Source organism: Engraulis encrasicolus, chromosome 8, assembly GCF_034702125.1.
Source record: "Engraulis encrasicolus isolate BLACKSEA-1 chromosome 8, IST_EnEncr_1.0, whole genome shotgun sequence".
Taxonomy (NCBI): Eukaryota; Metazoa; Chordata; class Actinopteri; order Clupeiformes; family Engraulidae; genus Engraulis; species Engraulis encrasicolus.
In genome coordinates this window covers 25,364,733-25,378,792 of record NC_085864.1, presented here as the reverse complement: position 1 = coordinate 25,378,792, position 14,060 = coordinate 25,364,733, and the positions used below count along the sequence as shown (strand labels likewise).

The window sequence follows — 14,060 nt, the reverse complement described above, 5'->3', positions numbered from 1 at the left end:
TTTAATACTAAGGAGGGCGTTGTCAGGCTTATAATGATGTCAAAGGGGCGTCGGGAGGCTTATGATGAGGTCAAGGAGGCGTTTGTTAAAAAAAGTTAGAGAACCACTGCTCTAGAACCTTCTGCCAGCGCTTCTCCTCACATAGCCAGGCCCAGATGGGAGGATTAGAGTTCCATAGTGGACTGACTGGTCAGAAGCCATTGTCCTCTTTTTGGTATTGTCTCACATTGCTGTTGTGATTGGGACACTCACTCACGTCACGTGTAAGCCTCTTAGGCCGGCGCCATTTGCATAATTGCAAAACCCCCTGAAAAATCACAAATAGGCGCTTCATTGTCTGTATTGACAGCTGGTTGAACTGGTAGGAGACGAGAGGCTGTTTAGTGAGAGCAGCATTGCTGTCCATGATCCTAATGCAAGCAGATCCATAGGATAATATAATATGAGTAATATGATATATTATGCATCAGACAACAAATATCTAAATAAATAAACAAATAAGAGTGCTAGCCTTGTAGGGATACCAATGATTAATTGCTTAATCGATTTTAGTTGACTGAAATGTTAATCAATTAGAACAATTAATTGCAATTAATAGATAGAAATAGAATATTATCTTATTTTTAATTTTATTTCAGGGTTTAATCAGGGATTTTAAGGAACATTGAGCTCTGGGGGAAAATGCTGTTTATCAATTAATCATAGTCAATCGATAAGGTCAATCAACTAACAATGAATGTATTAATCAATAAAAATTAGATAAAATGCTAAATTTAAATTGATTTCTATTCATATTCTTTAATTCTGTTCCCACTTTTCACACCCCTCTTCTTGTGCACTTTGTCATGCCCATTTCACCTGGGTCTCTCGCCAGTCGAGTTGGTGATTAATTGCAATTCATTTTTTGATTAATCGATTCCAATTAAGTCGATTAATCGCTTAGTTGTTGACCTAGTGTAGATGCACAGATGGGTTTTTTTTTGTATACCAAGTGTTGCGGCAGAGTTTAGCACAGTAATCAATAATCACACAGCTGAGCCGGCCTGATATGACCAGCTGAACGGTTTCAACTGTTGTCGGCGCCAAACGTTGGTTCCACACAGGGCCGATTCTAGTCAGTTCGGTGCCATTGCCAAGCACCCCCTTTCCTTTTAGTGCATTTAGAAATTGCCATCTATAACAATAACATTGTACATCTGAACGTGATCTACAAGTTAGCACCTACAGTATATACTGTGTGAATAATCAGTGTCAATGTAAAGTTTAATGTTTTATTACAGAACTAATATTCTAATTCTCTGGGATTTCCAGGCATTAGTGTGGCACCCCCATATTTGGAGCCCTAGGCAACCGCCTTGTCTGCCTATGCCTATCACCATCCATTGGTTTCAATGGTGCCAGATTTCAATGTTTTATGATGATATAGTCTGTCTAGCCAGGCTAGAATAAATACAGAGTGCAGAATCAGACATTGGCAAAGCTAAGGTCATGTGTTGTCAGCTTGCTATCAGCCACTAACGCCCTCATTCCCAGGGGTGCTGTGTGCCCTCAGACAAAAGGCAGAGGAAATGAGAGAACATTGAGAGGAGAGAAACGAGGGTCACTGCCAAGCCTGTGGCAAGAATGGGGAGGAGGGACGGTGAAGCATGCAAAACAGTAATCTGCTGCCAGGGTTGCCAGATGAGGCTGATGATATCCTGCCGAAAATATGCTCAAAACCCACCTGGAAGCACTAAATCCCACCCAATTCTATTGATTTCCATGGCCAAAAAGTCTGCGATTTATTCTGCTAAATGCCATTTTTACCCGTAGGCGGCCATCCTAAGCAGCCCAATTGGACGGGAAACCGCTCAATCTGGCAACACTGTCTGCTGCAGCCCAGGATTTCCCATCACAAAATGCCTTTTCTTGATGCCCATGAAATAGGACCTGTCCCTGCGATGATATGACTGCACACTTTATATGAAAAGTGACCTTATTATGTTGGGTTTCCCCCAGATCCATGGGCTGTATAATGCCCATTTCCTTGCACAAAATTGCTGCAACTTGCCTCATCTTACCAGTCTGAGGTCTCTGAGGTGAAAACAGAGGATATATTCTCCTGGTAAACCAGGGGACATTTCAAGTTCTGCAGTCATTATCAATACAAATAGTCTAGCTTCGAGTCTTGGATAATGGGGGATGTGGTTGAAAGATGGGGGACATTAGCTTCATCCAACCTCTCAGACATTATTTATGTTCCCCTCTCCAAGGTTTTTCCTCCAAACTCTATATAATGATTATTTTTCCCCTCTCCCTCTTCCTTCGTCCTCCTTTCCCCCCTTCGTCCGCCAGTCACCATCGACTCGCTCTACAAGGTCACGGAAGGGCTTCAGTCGGACATCTTCCACCGCCACGGCGATGGGAGCTTCGATCCCGCCTGCTGCTTCACCATTTACCATGGCAACCATATGGAATCTGTGGACCTGGTCACCTCCAACACCGAGGAGGCTCGCACCTGGGTGACCGGCCTCAGGTACCTGATGGCAGGCATTAGCGACGAGGACTCCCTGGCCAAGAGGCAGCGCACCCATGACCAATATCCTTTTCCCTGTTGACAGGTAGATGTGAAACAGTGGGCGATTGTAAATGGATATTGAACGGAAGCCTGTGTGTGTGTGTGTGTGTGCGTATGTGCGCGCGTGGTGTGTGTGTGCGTGTGTGCGTGTAGTGTGCGTGTAATGACAGCTACAGTCTGTGGTGTGTGAAATTCACAAATGATTTAATGGCTGGGAATGGCTCATTTTCTTTGACACACAGTATCTTATTACTCTGTTATTATATTATGACAGTGTCTTTCTATTAACATCTGTTACACAAATATAAATGAGATGGCTTAGCCCTGTGACTCCATGTCTAAGTAAAATCAGACATTTTGAAAAATGTTGCGTAACGCTCTAAAATTGTAAACAAACCAAAGTAGGGAACTCAGACTAAATTGCTCTGGGGGTAGTGTCCCAAATAGAGGATACATTTTTAGAGGGTTTACGCAAGCTGGATCCACTGCCTTGGGCTGAGAACGGCTGTATTGAAAAAAACAACTTGAACCCATTTTGACGATGTGGTCTTACAGCAGTGATTAAATGCTTTAAACAAGACCTACTATTTCACACATACTCCCACGCATTTCGCATCGGATTTCACTTAAGGCTAAAAGTTTAAAGTGTTTATGAAACGAAAACAAACGGTCATTCCCATTAAAGCCTTGTTTTTTCTGATAGCGTCGATGAGACTTTGAACCCAATCATCCTGGAGGAACTTGTGAAAATGGCAACTCAAAGTGTGAATTCTGTGAAATTTGGTGTGACTAATGAGCTGGGCTGTGACATCATAGAGGGGAGTCCCTGGTTTGCTAGTATGGCGATCTGAGAAAACAACACACATTTGATGGACCCACATCTTATAAAGGAACCAAAATTCTGATACAAACATCAGCGTGTCGAAAAACCACACATCCAACCTCATGAGGAAAAAAAAAAACAGCAGCACAAATCTATTTCAGAGGCACTGATACATCTGCAGAAAGTGACATGTCTGACAGGCGAAGTGACGATTGTTGACATAGCCTGACAGTTCGTTTTGTTTATGGTTACGGTTGCTAAGGGCGCTTTGCCATGACCCACAGATGACATGGCGTGTGTATTTGTTGACAAATGGGGGGCATTTTGATTCAATTGCGCGATATAGTGTGATTGAAATGCATGTAGGCTACATGCAAAAATATCATCAACTAGAGAAAAAACGGAGGTATTAGGCTGTTGGAAAAACGCCCTATATAGCCTGAGTCCTCAGCATATTTTTAGCGTTTATCATTATTATTATTTTTTGTGCTCAAAGTCACAGGCGTCGCGTGTCCCTCAGCCGGACTCTGAGGACGAGGTGTGTCCAAACGTCAGCCACACGTGCACCACAATACTAAAAACAAACAATCAACGCTTCAAAGTAGGCCTACGCTATGTGCATCTCTGTTTATTCGCTAAGCAGTACTACTACTGTAGCCCAATCTGTGAGTTGGCTGTCCTCGACTGAGAGCACCACGCTGATGTGCGGATATCCTCCCAAAACCAATTTATTGACCAGTTGAATGGCAATTAATAAAAAGTGCATATTCCGAGAGCATTCGCATCGGTTTGGCATGTAATGTGCATTACCCTTTCCTGAAAACAACATACAAAGCAGATGGACAAGGTAAAACAAGTAGCCTAAAGCAAAGCAGTGCACTCACCTGTCTTCGTGCCCGAGCAGTTACAGGGGCAGTTTCAGTCTGCACGCCGGCGATGTCAATTGTTGGAACTGCTTGAGGCAATAGCATTCTCTTCAGTCCAACCATGCCCGCGACCTCCACATTTGTGGTGAAGCACAAGGGGTGGAAATGTGCAGAGCACAACAGTGACCACGAGCTTGCTTCAAAACCATGCATTGGATCCACAGAGCCCTAGCTTGATTTAGCCTTCTCCTTGTCAGCCACAGTTCCATCATTCTTCACAGAAGGGAACTTGTGCAAAGATATTCCTTCTGTCAAGTAGCCATTTTTGCAGCTGGCACCGCTCGGCCCTCCAGCAACACACTGCTTGACACTGTGCTTTGTTTTGGTACTAGCCGCCATTGATCTGAACAAGGTGGAATGAGGTGAACTCACCCCTTCTATGTCACGCATATCATTTGCATAAAATTTGCATGTCACCAAAAAAACACTTTTTGGGAACGTTTTAACATGACTTTTAGGACAAAATATCACCCAGACAATATCCCATTTTATTCACAAGGCTTAGAACTTTCAGAATCTGTCCTGGAAATGGTCAGATTCCTTTACTTTTTTTTCGTTTCATAAACACTTTAAGAGGGAGCTTACAGTACTTGCAAAAGTTTTGGCCCTGCACATTACTCACTCCCACCTCCAATCTCGTGTGAGTGGTTTGCTGTTAGTATGGCAGTGTAAACTTGGCATGAATGCAAAATGCTTGTCATATTTATGGCTAGACACAGCTCATAAACAAAAACAGTGTCGCTTGTGTTGTGTGAAAAAGGCAGTGCCACTGCAAGCCATTGCTCATTGTGTGCCCGCCTGAGGCCCCTTGTTTGGATGACTTTCAAACTCACCCGCCATCTTGTCACCACTAAAGCCCCTCAGCCCTCTCGACTCAGCACTGCTGCTGCCTGCCACCCCCACAACTGTCACCACCCACCCACCACAAACGCAGCTGAAATAATCAGCTCAATTTGATCCGCCCATGAAAAAAGAAACACACTGTTGTTTGTAGACGTCTCAGATGTCATCAAATAGCCCTAAGCGCCGCGGAGGTGATTTTTTTCCCTGATATTATCTTAGAAGTTCTTGTTGTGTTCTTGTTGAAGTGGAGCGCAGGTTGATACCCTTCTCATTATCATCCATGGCCCTGAGCAAAATCGCTTTTGCAGTGCAGGTGTATCTTTTTGGTTGATCATCACGCCGTTCGTTTGTCGCTTGCTTTGCCCTATCAAATTACAACTACGGGCTAAATTGTCTTGTTGGGAAAACTCAGTCTTGATTTCAATAATGGATTGACTCACCGTGCTTGAGAAAGAGAGGAGTCATCATCATGCAGATTGGCCTCTTCAGTTCAGCCATGGTGATGAAGTCAATTGCATTGCATTGCATTCAGGGACGTCGACAGAGGGGACAAAGGGGTCAGTTGTCCCGGGCCCAGGGAGAAAGGGGGGGCAGAATTGGGTCCTCATTACATTATATGCATTGGGTGGGGGGGCCTTTCAGATGACTTTGTCCCGGGCATGGCAAAAGCGGTCAGTGGCCATGATTATAAGTTCTAGGGCAGCCTACAATCCACACGGAACACCAGATTCCATCTTGTGCCACTCTTATTGAAAATCTGTGAAGGCCCATTCGTATCCTGTGCCAGTTATGTGTTTGTGTTTCTGTCCATGCGCTCTATCCATTAATACAGGGGTGGGGAACCTTTTTCATTCGAGGGGCCACTTCAAATTCATCCGAGGGCCGTAAAAGTCCTCCGAGGGCCGTACTATGAACACAAACCAGGATTTCCCCCTGCACTTTAGGCCAATATTGAAGGCAGCCACCTTTAAAACAGTCCCCACCTTCTTTATGTCCCCTGAATATAACTTAATTGTATTGCAAATGTATTTTCTAAGATTCCTTTACAAATCACTGGATAGGGCCTGTGAGGCTCATTTATTAGTATCCGTATCCATCTCACACATAGGGTATGAGTGGGCCTTCAGTGAGTGAGTCTCTCCTGCATTAGACATTACAGTTTAACACACAGCACATTTTCATTCTGACAGCATTTTTTTCTTGTGTGTGTGTGTGTTTGGGGGGGGGGTTGGACAGAGAGAGATGGGTAACCCAGTGCCCTATCGTTAGGCCTAATGTAAATAGTGCCTATATTGGTATTTAGATTATCTGGTCTTGTCCTTAACTAATATTAACGTGGATGAAGCAGACATTTGAAGAAGCGGACAAGAATGGCGATGGTCTTCTGAACATCGATGAGATCTACCAACTGCTCCACAAAATGAATGTGAATCTGCCTCGGAGGAAAGTCAAACAGATGTTTCAGGTGAGTGTAAAGTAAAAGAAAGTATCTTTTGTGCTAATTTTGAAATAGTGCTAATCGTTAGGGGGGCGTTAAGACAATCACTGGCCAATTTCAAGACTCTACGAACGTTTCCTCAATCTTGTGATGGGGTTTGAAGAGTCCTTACTGACATTTTATCAAAACCTATACATTTCACACAAGGAAAATATTGTAAACTTCACAACTATAGGCTATTTCCTGAACCCACGGGTTGTGTGATTATATGTCAATCAAATATTCTCCTTTCTATGTCACCTGTTGTACCGGTAAGTCGCTTTGGATAAAAGCATCTGGTAAATGTAATGTATTGCAAAATCGACGTTCATCATGACGCTAAGTCTTTCCCCTCCAATCTGCAGGAAGCAGACACAGATGAGCAACAGGGCACCCTGACGTTCGAGGAGTTCAGTGTGTTTTACAAGATGATGTCGCTGCGGCGAGACCTCTTCCTGCTTCTCATGTGCTACAGCGACAAGAAGGACCACCTCACCGCCGAGGAGCTGGGGAACTTCCTGCGTGCCGAGCAAAAGGTACACATTTTTATATATATATACTGTATATATTTAGGGCTTTTTATACATTTTTTGACAGGACAGTGGAGGAGAGACAGGAAATGAGTGGTGAGAGAGAGACGGGGGAAGGATCTGCAAATGACCCGGACTGGAGTCGAACCCGGGTCGCCGGCGTAGTAACCTAGTGCTCCACTGTTGGGCCACGACAGGGCCCAAAAATGAGTGAATGAATGAATGTCTGACAGGTACAACAAAATTTGTGAAGTGCAGATGCTCCCGGTGCTTAAAAACTACATAAAACAGTATAAGACAACAGGCCCACTAAAACACTGAATAAAAAACTGCAATAAATAACTAGAACCACAGACACAGACAAACCATACCCATGTTATGTATGTGTGGTTTGTCTGTGTTTGTGGTTCTAGTTGTTTATTGCAGTTTTTTGGACACATACAAACATCACACAGTGAATGTCTACAATGCAGTAATCTGTGCAAACTTTAGTTTTCAAGTGGCTTTTTATCCTATTTCTTCATGTGCACAGCGTCCTGTAAATAATTAGATTGAGCCATTAGCCATACCAACATAATGGCCAAATTTCGTAATGATACATTGAGGTGTTGGCGAGGTGTTTTGCACATCAACCGGCCAACAAGCCAATAAACAAACCCTGCTGAAAACAAAGGCCTAACCTCCTTGGCTGAGGTAATAGAAAATAATGGAGAAATAATTTGCACTAATATATTAATGCAATGTAATGTCTCATTAAGAATTTCAATACATGTTAAATATGCCTTGTAGCTACGTAGAATATGAAATGCTCCATTTATTGGGTTTTGTTTTCAGGAAGCACTCCAAATTCTTGAAAAGTCCAAAATTGTACCTATCCACATGTAAACTCTGTGATCCCTTCCTGCACTCTAATATCTATCACTGAAATAAGATTCTCAGTTATTTTCATTTTGTGGCTTAATTCTTCTTCATGCTTGAAAACTAAATATTGTAACAAAATATCTCAGCTTAATATTTGCCATTCTACCAACCAAATTTTTGCCCGGTGCCCCAATTGTGGAACAGCCTTTCTTTTCAATGTCTTCTGCCAAGTTCCTCTTTTGTGGTCCTATCTTTTCAAGCCTTATCACTGGGCCTTATGCATGAATGCTCTTTCTTTGAGTGCTCTCTCTCTCTCTCTCTCTCTCTCTCTCTCTCCAGCTGAGGTCTCTCAGCTGACTTCACTCACAATGTGGACTGACTCAGTCTTTAAAGATGAAAAAGAAATAGTAGATGAAAATCACTGCTGTCCAGCAATAGGGTCTCAACAGGACAATGCAGTCCTTCAGCCGCCAGTGATGTGTTGTGCTCTGTGCCCTATACAGAGATAAGAGGAGAGGGCACAGAGAGGAGACATGTGGGGGGTAAAGTGGATGGAGGGTGAGGTTTAGAGGAAGACCAGTGGAAAGTGCTCTTCACCAGGCTGAGAGATGATGACCTCTGAGAGAGAGTTTTGACAGGAGTTGAATTAATAATGCCTACCATGCCACTCAACCCTCTTCTGCAGATGCCAAACGTGACAGCGGACTACTGCCTGGACATCATTGATAAGTTTGAAACCTCTGAGGAGAGTAAGCAGAAAGGCGTCATTGGCATTGACGGTGAGACGTCCTTTCTTCCCTATTGTGCTTCCTGTATAATTATTTTTGGTAACGCTTTACTTGAAGCCCATTCTATAGTGCATTATAGAAATGATGGTAACACTTTATTTTAGGGATACATCTATTAGCACTTGTAAGACATGTACTAAGCAAATGCTAAGGCTTACTAGGTCCTTACTAAGGTTAAATTGGTAATAAATCCCTTATTGTGCATGAACAAGACATTTGCGAATACATGCCTAACAAATGTTTGATTTTGCTTTGTACATGCCTTACAAGTTACTTATACAGGAACATTGTATGTATTAGTGCTAATAGATGTATCCCTAAAATAAAGTGTTACCGAAATAATGCTCATCATAATCAGTCACAATGCATTATGGCTACACTCATACCTGTAATGCTTCATGATGTACCTTATATCAACAGTTATACTGTAACTATACATCTAGATTATTATGCGTTATACATACACACACAGGTGTTTTTTTTTATAATTATTATTTATTATAGGCCTAAGGCATTATAAGCTAGGTGGATGGTTATAACTGTTGAGGTACATCATGAAGCACAATGAATGTACAGTATGTAGCCATATGCATTGTGACTAATTATGATGCGCATTATAATAAGTCCATATAAAAACGCTCATAATACACTATAGAATGGGCTTTAAGTAAAGAGCTTATTTTTTGGTGACTTTTTTTGTCTCAATTTCCGAAAACAGCATCAAGTCACACTCCATTATACATTTTCATTTAACCCATCACAGCTTATTCTGATAGACCATAGCCATAATGTAATAAAAAAAAAACTAATGCAAATTAAATGTATGTCATGGTTTATCTATTCTGCGTGCCTATGCATATTGTAATAATACCACTGAAATACCGTATACCCTGCTACTAAGCCAGTTCGTCTCGGGCCATTCTGCTGCACTCAACTCTCAAAATAGCCTCAGTAGCCCTGAGCCAAAAGCTGCCCTTTGAATCAGATCTACAGTCCTGAGTGGTGCCGTAATGCCTTTGATAGTGCTTAACTTTATGATTGGGACCATTATGAACCATGTACATTTTTATGACCCAGTGTATGGTTTTTATAAGATGATGGAATTTGGATGGGGTAATACCCTTCATTACCAAACTTTATGCTTATTCACTGTCTTTTATTTTATCCCCCCCAAATCTTTTTTTTTCTCTGATTCTGACCTTACGCAGGGTTCACCAGTTTCATGCGTAGTCCGACGTGCGACGTGTTCAACCCCGTCCACCTGGAGGTGAACCAGGACATGGAGCAGCCGCTCTGCAACTACTTCATCTCCTCCTCCCACAACACCTACCTGACCGGAGACCAGCTGCTCTCCCACTCCAAGACGGACATGTACGCCTGGGTGCTGCAGGCCGGATGCCGCTGTGTGGAGGGTAGGAGCACTATAATGTGTCCGGTCATTAGTCAAGGTGTGCTAGGGGCAAGCTGGAATCCCAAACACGTGACTATGATGATCATTGGAAAATCTATTCTGTGCATTTCCATTGAAAATATGATATGAAAAGCCATAAAATGCACATTTTGATTCAAGATTCAAGGAGTTAATTGTCATTGTCAATGAAGTCAACGAAATTGTGGGTGGAGCAACAACACTGCGTAGTTTGAAGTAGGCCTATAGAAGTAACCAAAAAGAATAGTCAAATAAAGTCTAAATTCATGAAGTATATCATGAAGTATAATAAATTAAAGTAAATAATAGTAATAATATGAGTAATAATACATTAATCAAGTAAATCAAACAGTAAAAAATGAGTTTGGTTAGTCAACTTACATTTAGCAACTTACTTATTATATCCACAACACAAAATGTCAATCTTTTCAGGGAACCTAGTCAAGGTGGAAGGTGTCTGTAGCAATAAAGTGCTGGAGGAAACCCTGTGTCTGTTTTAGGTTATGCTCCATTGTCCATTCTCCTCCACAGTACAACTGGGTGGGAATCTTCTATGTAGATATCATTAGTACATGGCTTCCTTAACAATAGATTTGATACTACCTGTATATAAAGTCATAAGAACTGGGTCATTGTAATATACCTGTCCCAACCCCCTCTGCGGAGCCAGGTAATACTCACTGTGGTAATGCCGTATTGCAGACACATATCCATAATGCACAATATAATGTAAGAATGCACTGTTTATTTCAGCGAAGCCATGCTTTTTAGGATTCACATACCATGATATGGTACATTAAAGTGTTGCTTTATTTCCTACATCAGGGGTGGGGAACCTTTTTCATTCGTGGGGCCACTTCAAATTCCTCAAAAGGCCGTAAAAGTCCTCAGAGGGCCGTGATATGAACACAAACCAGGATTTCCCCCTGCACTTTAGGCCTATATTGAAGGCAGCCACCTTTAAGATAGACCCCACCTTCTCGAGGTCCCCTGAATATAACTTAATTGTATTGCAAATTTAATTTTTGAGATTCCTTTACAAAATATGTGAACACTTACATGTGCAGCTGCCTAACATTAAAATTACATCGGGGGCCAAATAAAACCTCGAGACGGCTCCGGGTTCCCCACACCAGTCCTACATACTGTGCAACCCAACTAGACTAGTGCCAAAATGGGGAAAAAATCTGCCTATTTAAGAAGCGTGAGGGTGTCATAATGGTGTATTTTGCCCCAGTGTACTGAATCCTCGTATCTGTACTCACCACTCTAGCCTCTATATCCCTGTTTCCTGATCATCCCCTCTCCTCTTTCCCCTCTTGAACAGTGGACTGTTGGGACGGCCCCGACGGAGAGCCCATGGTCCAGCACGGCTACACACTCACCTCCAAAATCACCTTCAAGTCCGTGATAGAGACCATCAACAAATACGCCTTCACCAACAATGAGTGAGTGAACTCGTGTCCTTTTCTTTATCCGTGGACTGTTGCCCACTGCACTGCGTAGCTCAGCTCAGCAGAGGCGGTCTTAACAGTGCCGGATTAGCCTTTTGAAATGAATGCATCTAGGAAGGAGACGTAAACACGACCTTGTGAGTCATCACGGAATCCTGTACACTAGCAAAACTCTTTGAAGGGATTCTTAGACTGGAAGCTTCCTGTCATGCAGGGTCTGCTGTGCATGATTTTCTGAAACGTCTACAGGGCTGTATTGGTCATCTGGTATAGCGGGCATTTCATGGTGGGCCCTGCTGCACCCTCGTGGGCCCCTGTTTTCAAAAATGTCTAAGAAAATATATATACAGTTTTTTTTTGCATTTCTAAAAATAGTGGCCCACAAGGGTGCGGGGGCCCACCGGTGAGTCAGTTCTGCACTGCTAATTATGAGGGGCCCCTTTTGACCAAAAGTGCCCGGGCTCTATTTCTCCCCCAGTCCAGCCCTGAACATCTCTCCCACGTGCCATTTTGCACCACTAACGAGTCATATTCGTTTACATTTTTCATGCCTGCCAGTATAATTTATTTATGTGAACTTATAGCATGCGGAAGGAAAATTATATTGTTCTTTAAATTTGATACAGATGCCAGCCAGCATTTCCTCTGTCCAGATATTTCAAAGTTCGTTTTTGGAATCAAATTTTATGATTTTATGAAACAGCAGAACACGATTGAGGGAATACCAGCACAAATAACACCTATCAATTTCCTCGATTCCTGTGTGTGTGTGTGTGTGTGTGTGTGTGTGTGTGTGCGTGCGTGCGTGCGTGCGTGCGTGCGTGTGTGTGTGTGTGTTTAGGGGGGTGGGTGGGTGGATGGGTGTGTGTACGTGTGTGCATACATGTGTGTGTGCATGAGTGTACTTGTTTGTAACAACCATTGTGGGGTGCCAGATGTCCCCACTAAGGTAGCAACATGGAGAACCATTGTTTTTTTGGTAGTTGTGTTGTTACTGGTAATAGAAAAACTGTAAAAACATTTCCTCAGTGACAGGTTAAGGTTAGGGATTGTTTTGGTATGGGCACAACGTAGCATTCTTTAGCTATTGTTCAGGGTTATTTGAATGGGCCTCATAAAGATATGATGATGATGATGGTTATGATGATGATGATGATTATGATGATGTGTGTGTGATGATGTGATGTGATGTGTGATGATGATGTGTGTGTGTGTGTGTGTGTGTGTGTGTGTGTGTGTGTGTGTGTGTGTGTGTGTGTGTGTGTGTGTGTGTGTGTGTGTGTGTGTGTGTGTGTGAGTGTGTGTGAGTGTGTGAGTGTGTGAGTGAGTGAGTGAGTGAGTGAGTGAGTGAGTGAGTGAGTGAGTGAGTGAGTGAGTGAGTGAGTGAGTGAGTGCGTGCGTGCGTGTGTGTGTGACTGTGCGTGCGTGAATGTGTGTGTGTGCATTAGCCATTAGGGCCAGGGTTAAGGTGTCCTTCAGTCGCCATGTGCAGTGTAGTGCAGGAGGCCCCGAGGGCCAAGCCTCTCTATTGGATAGGCTCGCCTGACATTTAGTCTGTGTCGACGTCTAGATGCCATTTCATTTCAGTTTTCCTGCGAGGGACTAAAACAGGGCTGGACTGACCATCGGGCCTATCGGACATTTCCCGGTGGGCCCCGCACCCTCGTGGGCCACTATTTTCAGAAATATTTTTTAAAAATGTAAAAAAGTGAAATATTTCTGGAAAAAGGGGCCCACGAGGGTGCGGAGCCCACGAGGGTGCGGGGCCCACCGGTGAGTCAGTTCTGAGGGGCCCCTTTAAGCCAAAATTGCCCAGGCCCTACTTATCTCCCAGTCCAGCCCTGGACTAAAATATGCCATTTCATTTCTGAGCTGCAAGTGATGTGGCATGCCCAGAGACCATCTATGCAAGAGGACGTGGGCGGGAGGGAGGAAGAAATATATAGAGTTGCCACAGACTAATATCTGAGTGAAACTTAAGTTTCTCTCTTGTTAGGAATAGGAAAAAAGTTTTCTCAACATTGTTGGTAAGGGCCCTTATTAATGCCGTAAAGACATTTATGGAACACATATATAGCATACTGAATGTCAGAAATAATAATACAAATTAAAAATGACCCTTGCCACATGCTATTCCATCTTTCCGAGACATTTCCCAGCTGCAGTTCATGCTGAATATCTGTAATGAATAATATATTGGATAGATCTCATGACCAAGCACAAGTAGCATGAACGTGACCACCTTTTGGTACCATCGATTGTAAGGTCATTTAACAGTGTGTACCGTACTTACGGTGTGGAGAATTGTTGTTTGAATTTTGTTATTGATGAATTTGAAATGATGTCATCACTAATTCATCTGATACAAAATG

General features: G+C 42.9%; 1 protein-coding gene across 1 annotated transcript in view; it reads left to right on the top strand.

Moving 5' to 3' along the window:
- Positions 1 to 14,060, top strand: part of plch1 (phospholipase C, eta 1) — a 73,669-nt gene that overhangs the window by 21,797 nt on the left and 37,812 nt on the right. Inside the window, exons 3-8 of the mRNA XM_063204565.1 lie at positions 2,335 to 2,578; positions 6,485 to 6,614; positions 6,992 to 7,162; positions 8,703 to 8,796; positions 10,014 to 10,217; positions 11,562 to 11,682. Of these exons, the coding sequence (XP_063060635.1) occupies positions 2,335 to 2,578; positions 6,485 to 6,614; positions 6,992 to 7,162; positions 8,703 to 8,796; positions 10,014 to 10,217; positions 11,562 to 11,682 (964 nt within the window). The remainder of the gene's footprint in view (positions 1 to 2,334; positions 2,579 to 6,484; positions 6,615 to 6,991; positions 7,163 to 8,702; positions 8,797 to 10,013; positions 10,218 to 11,561; positions 11,683 to 14,060) is intronic.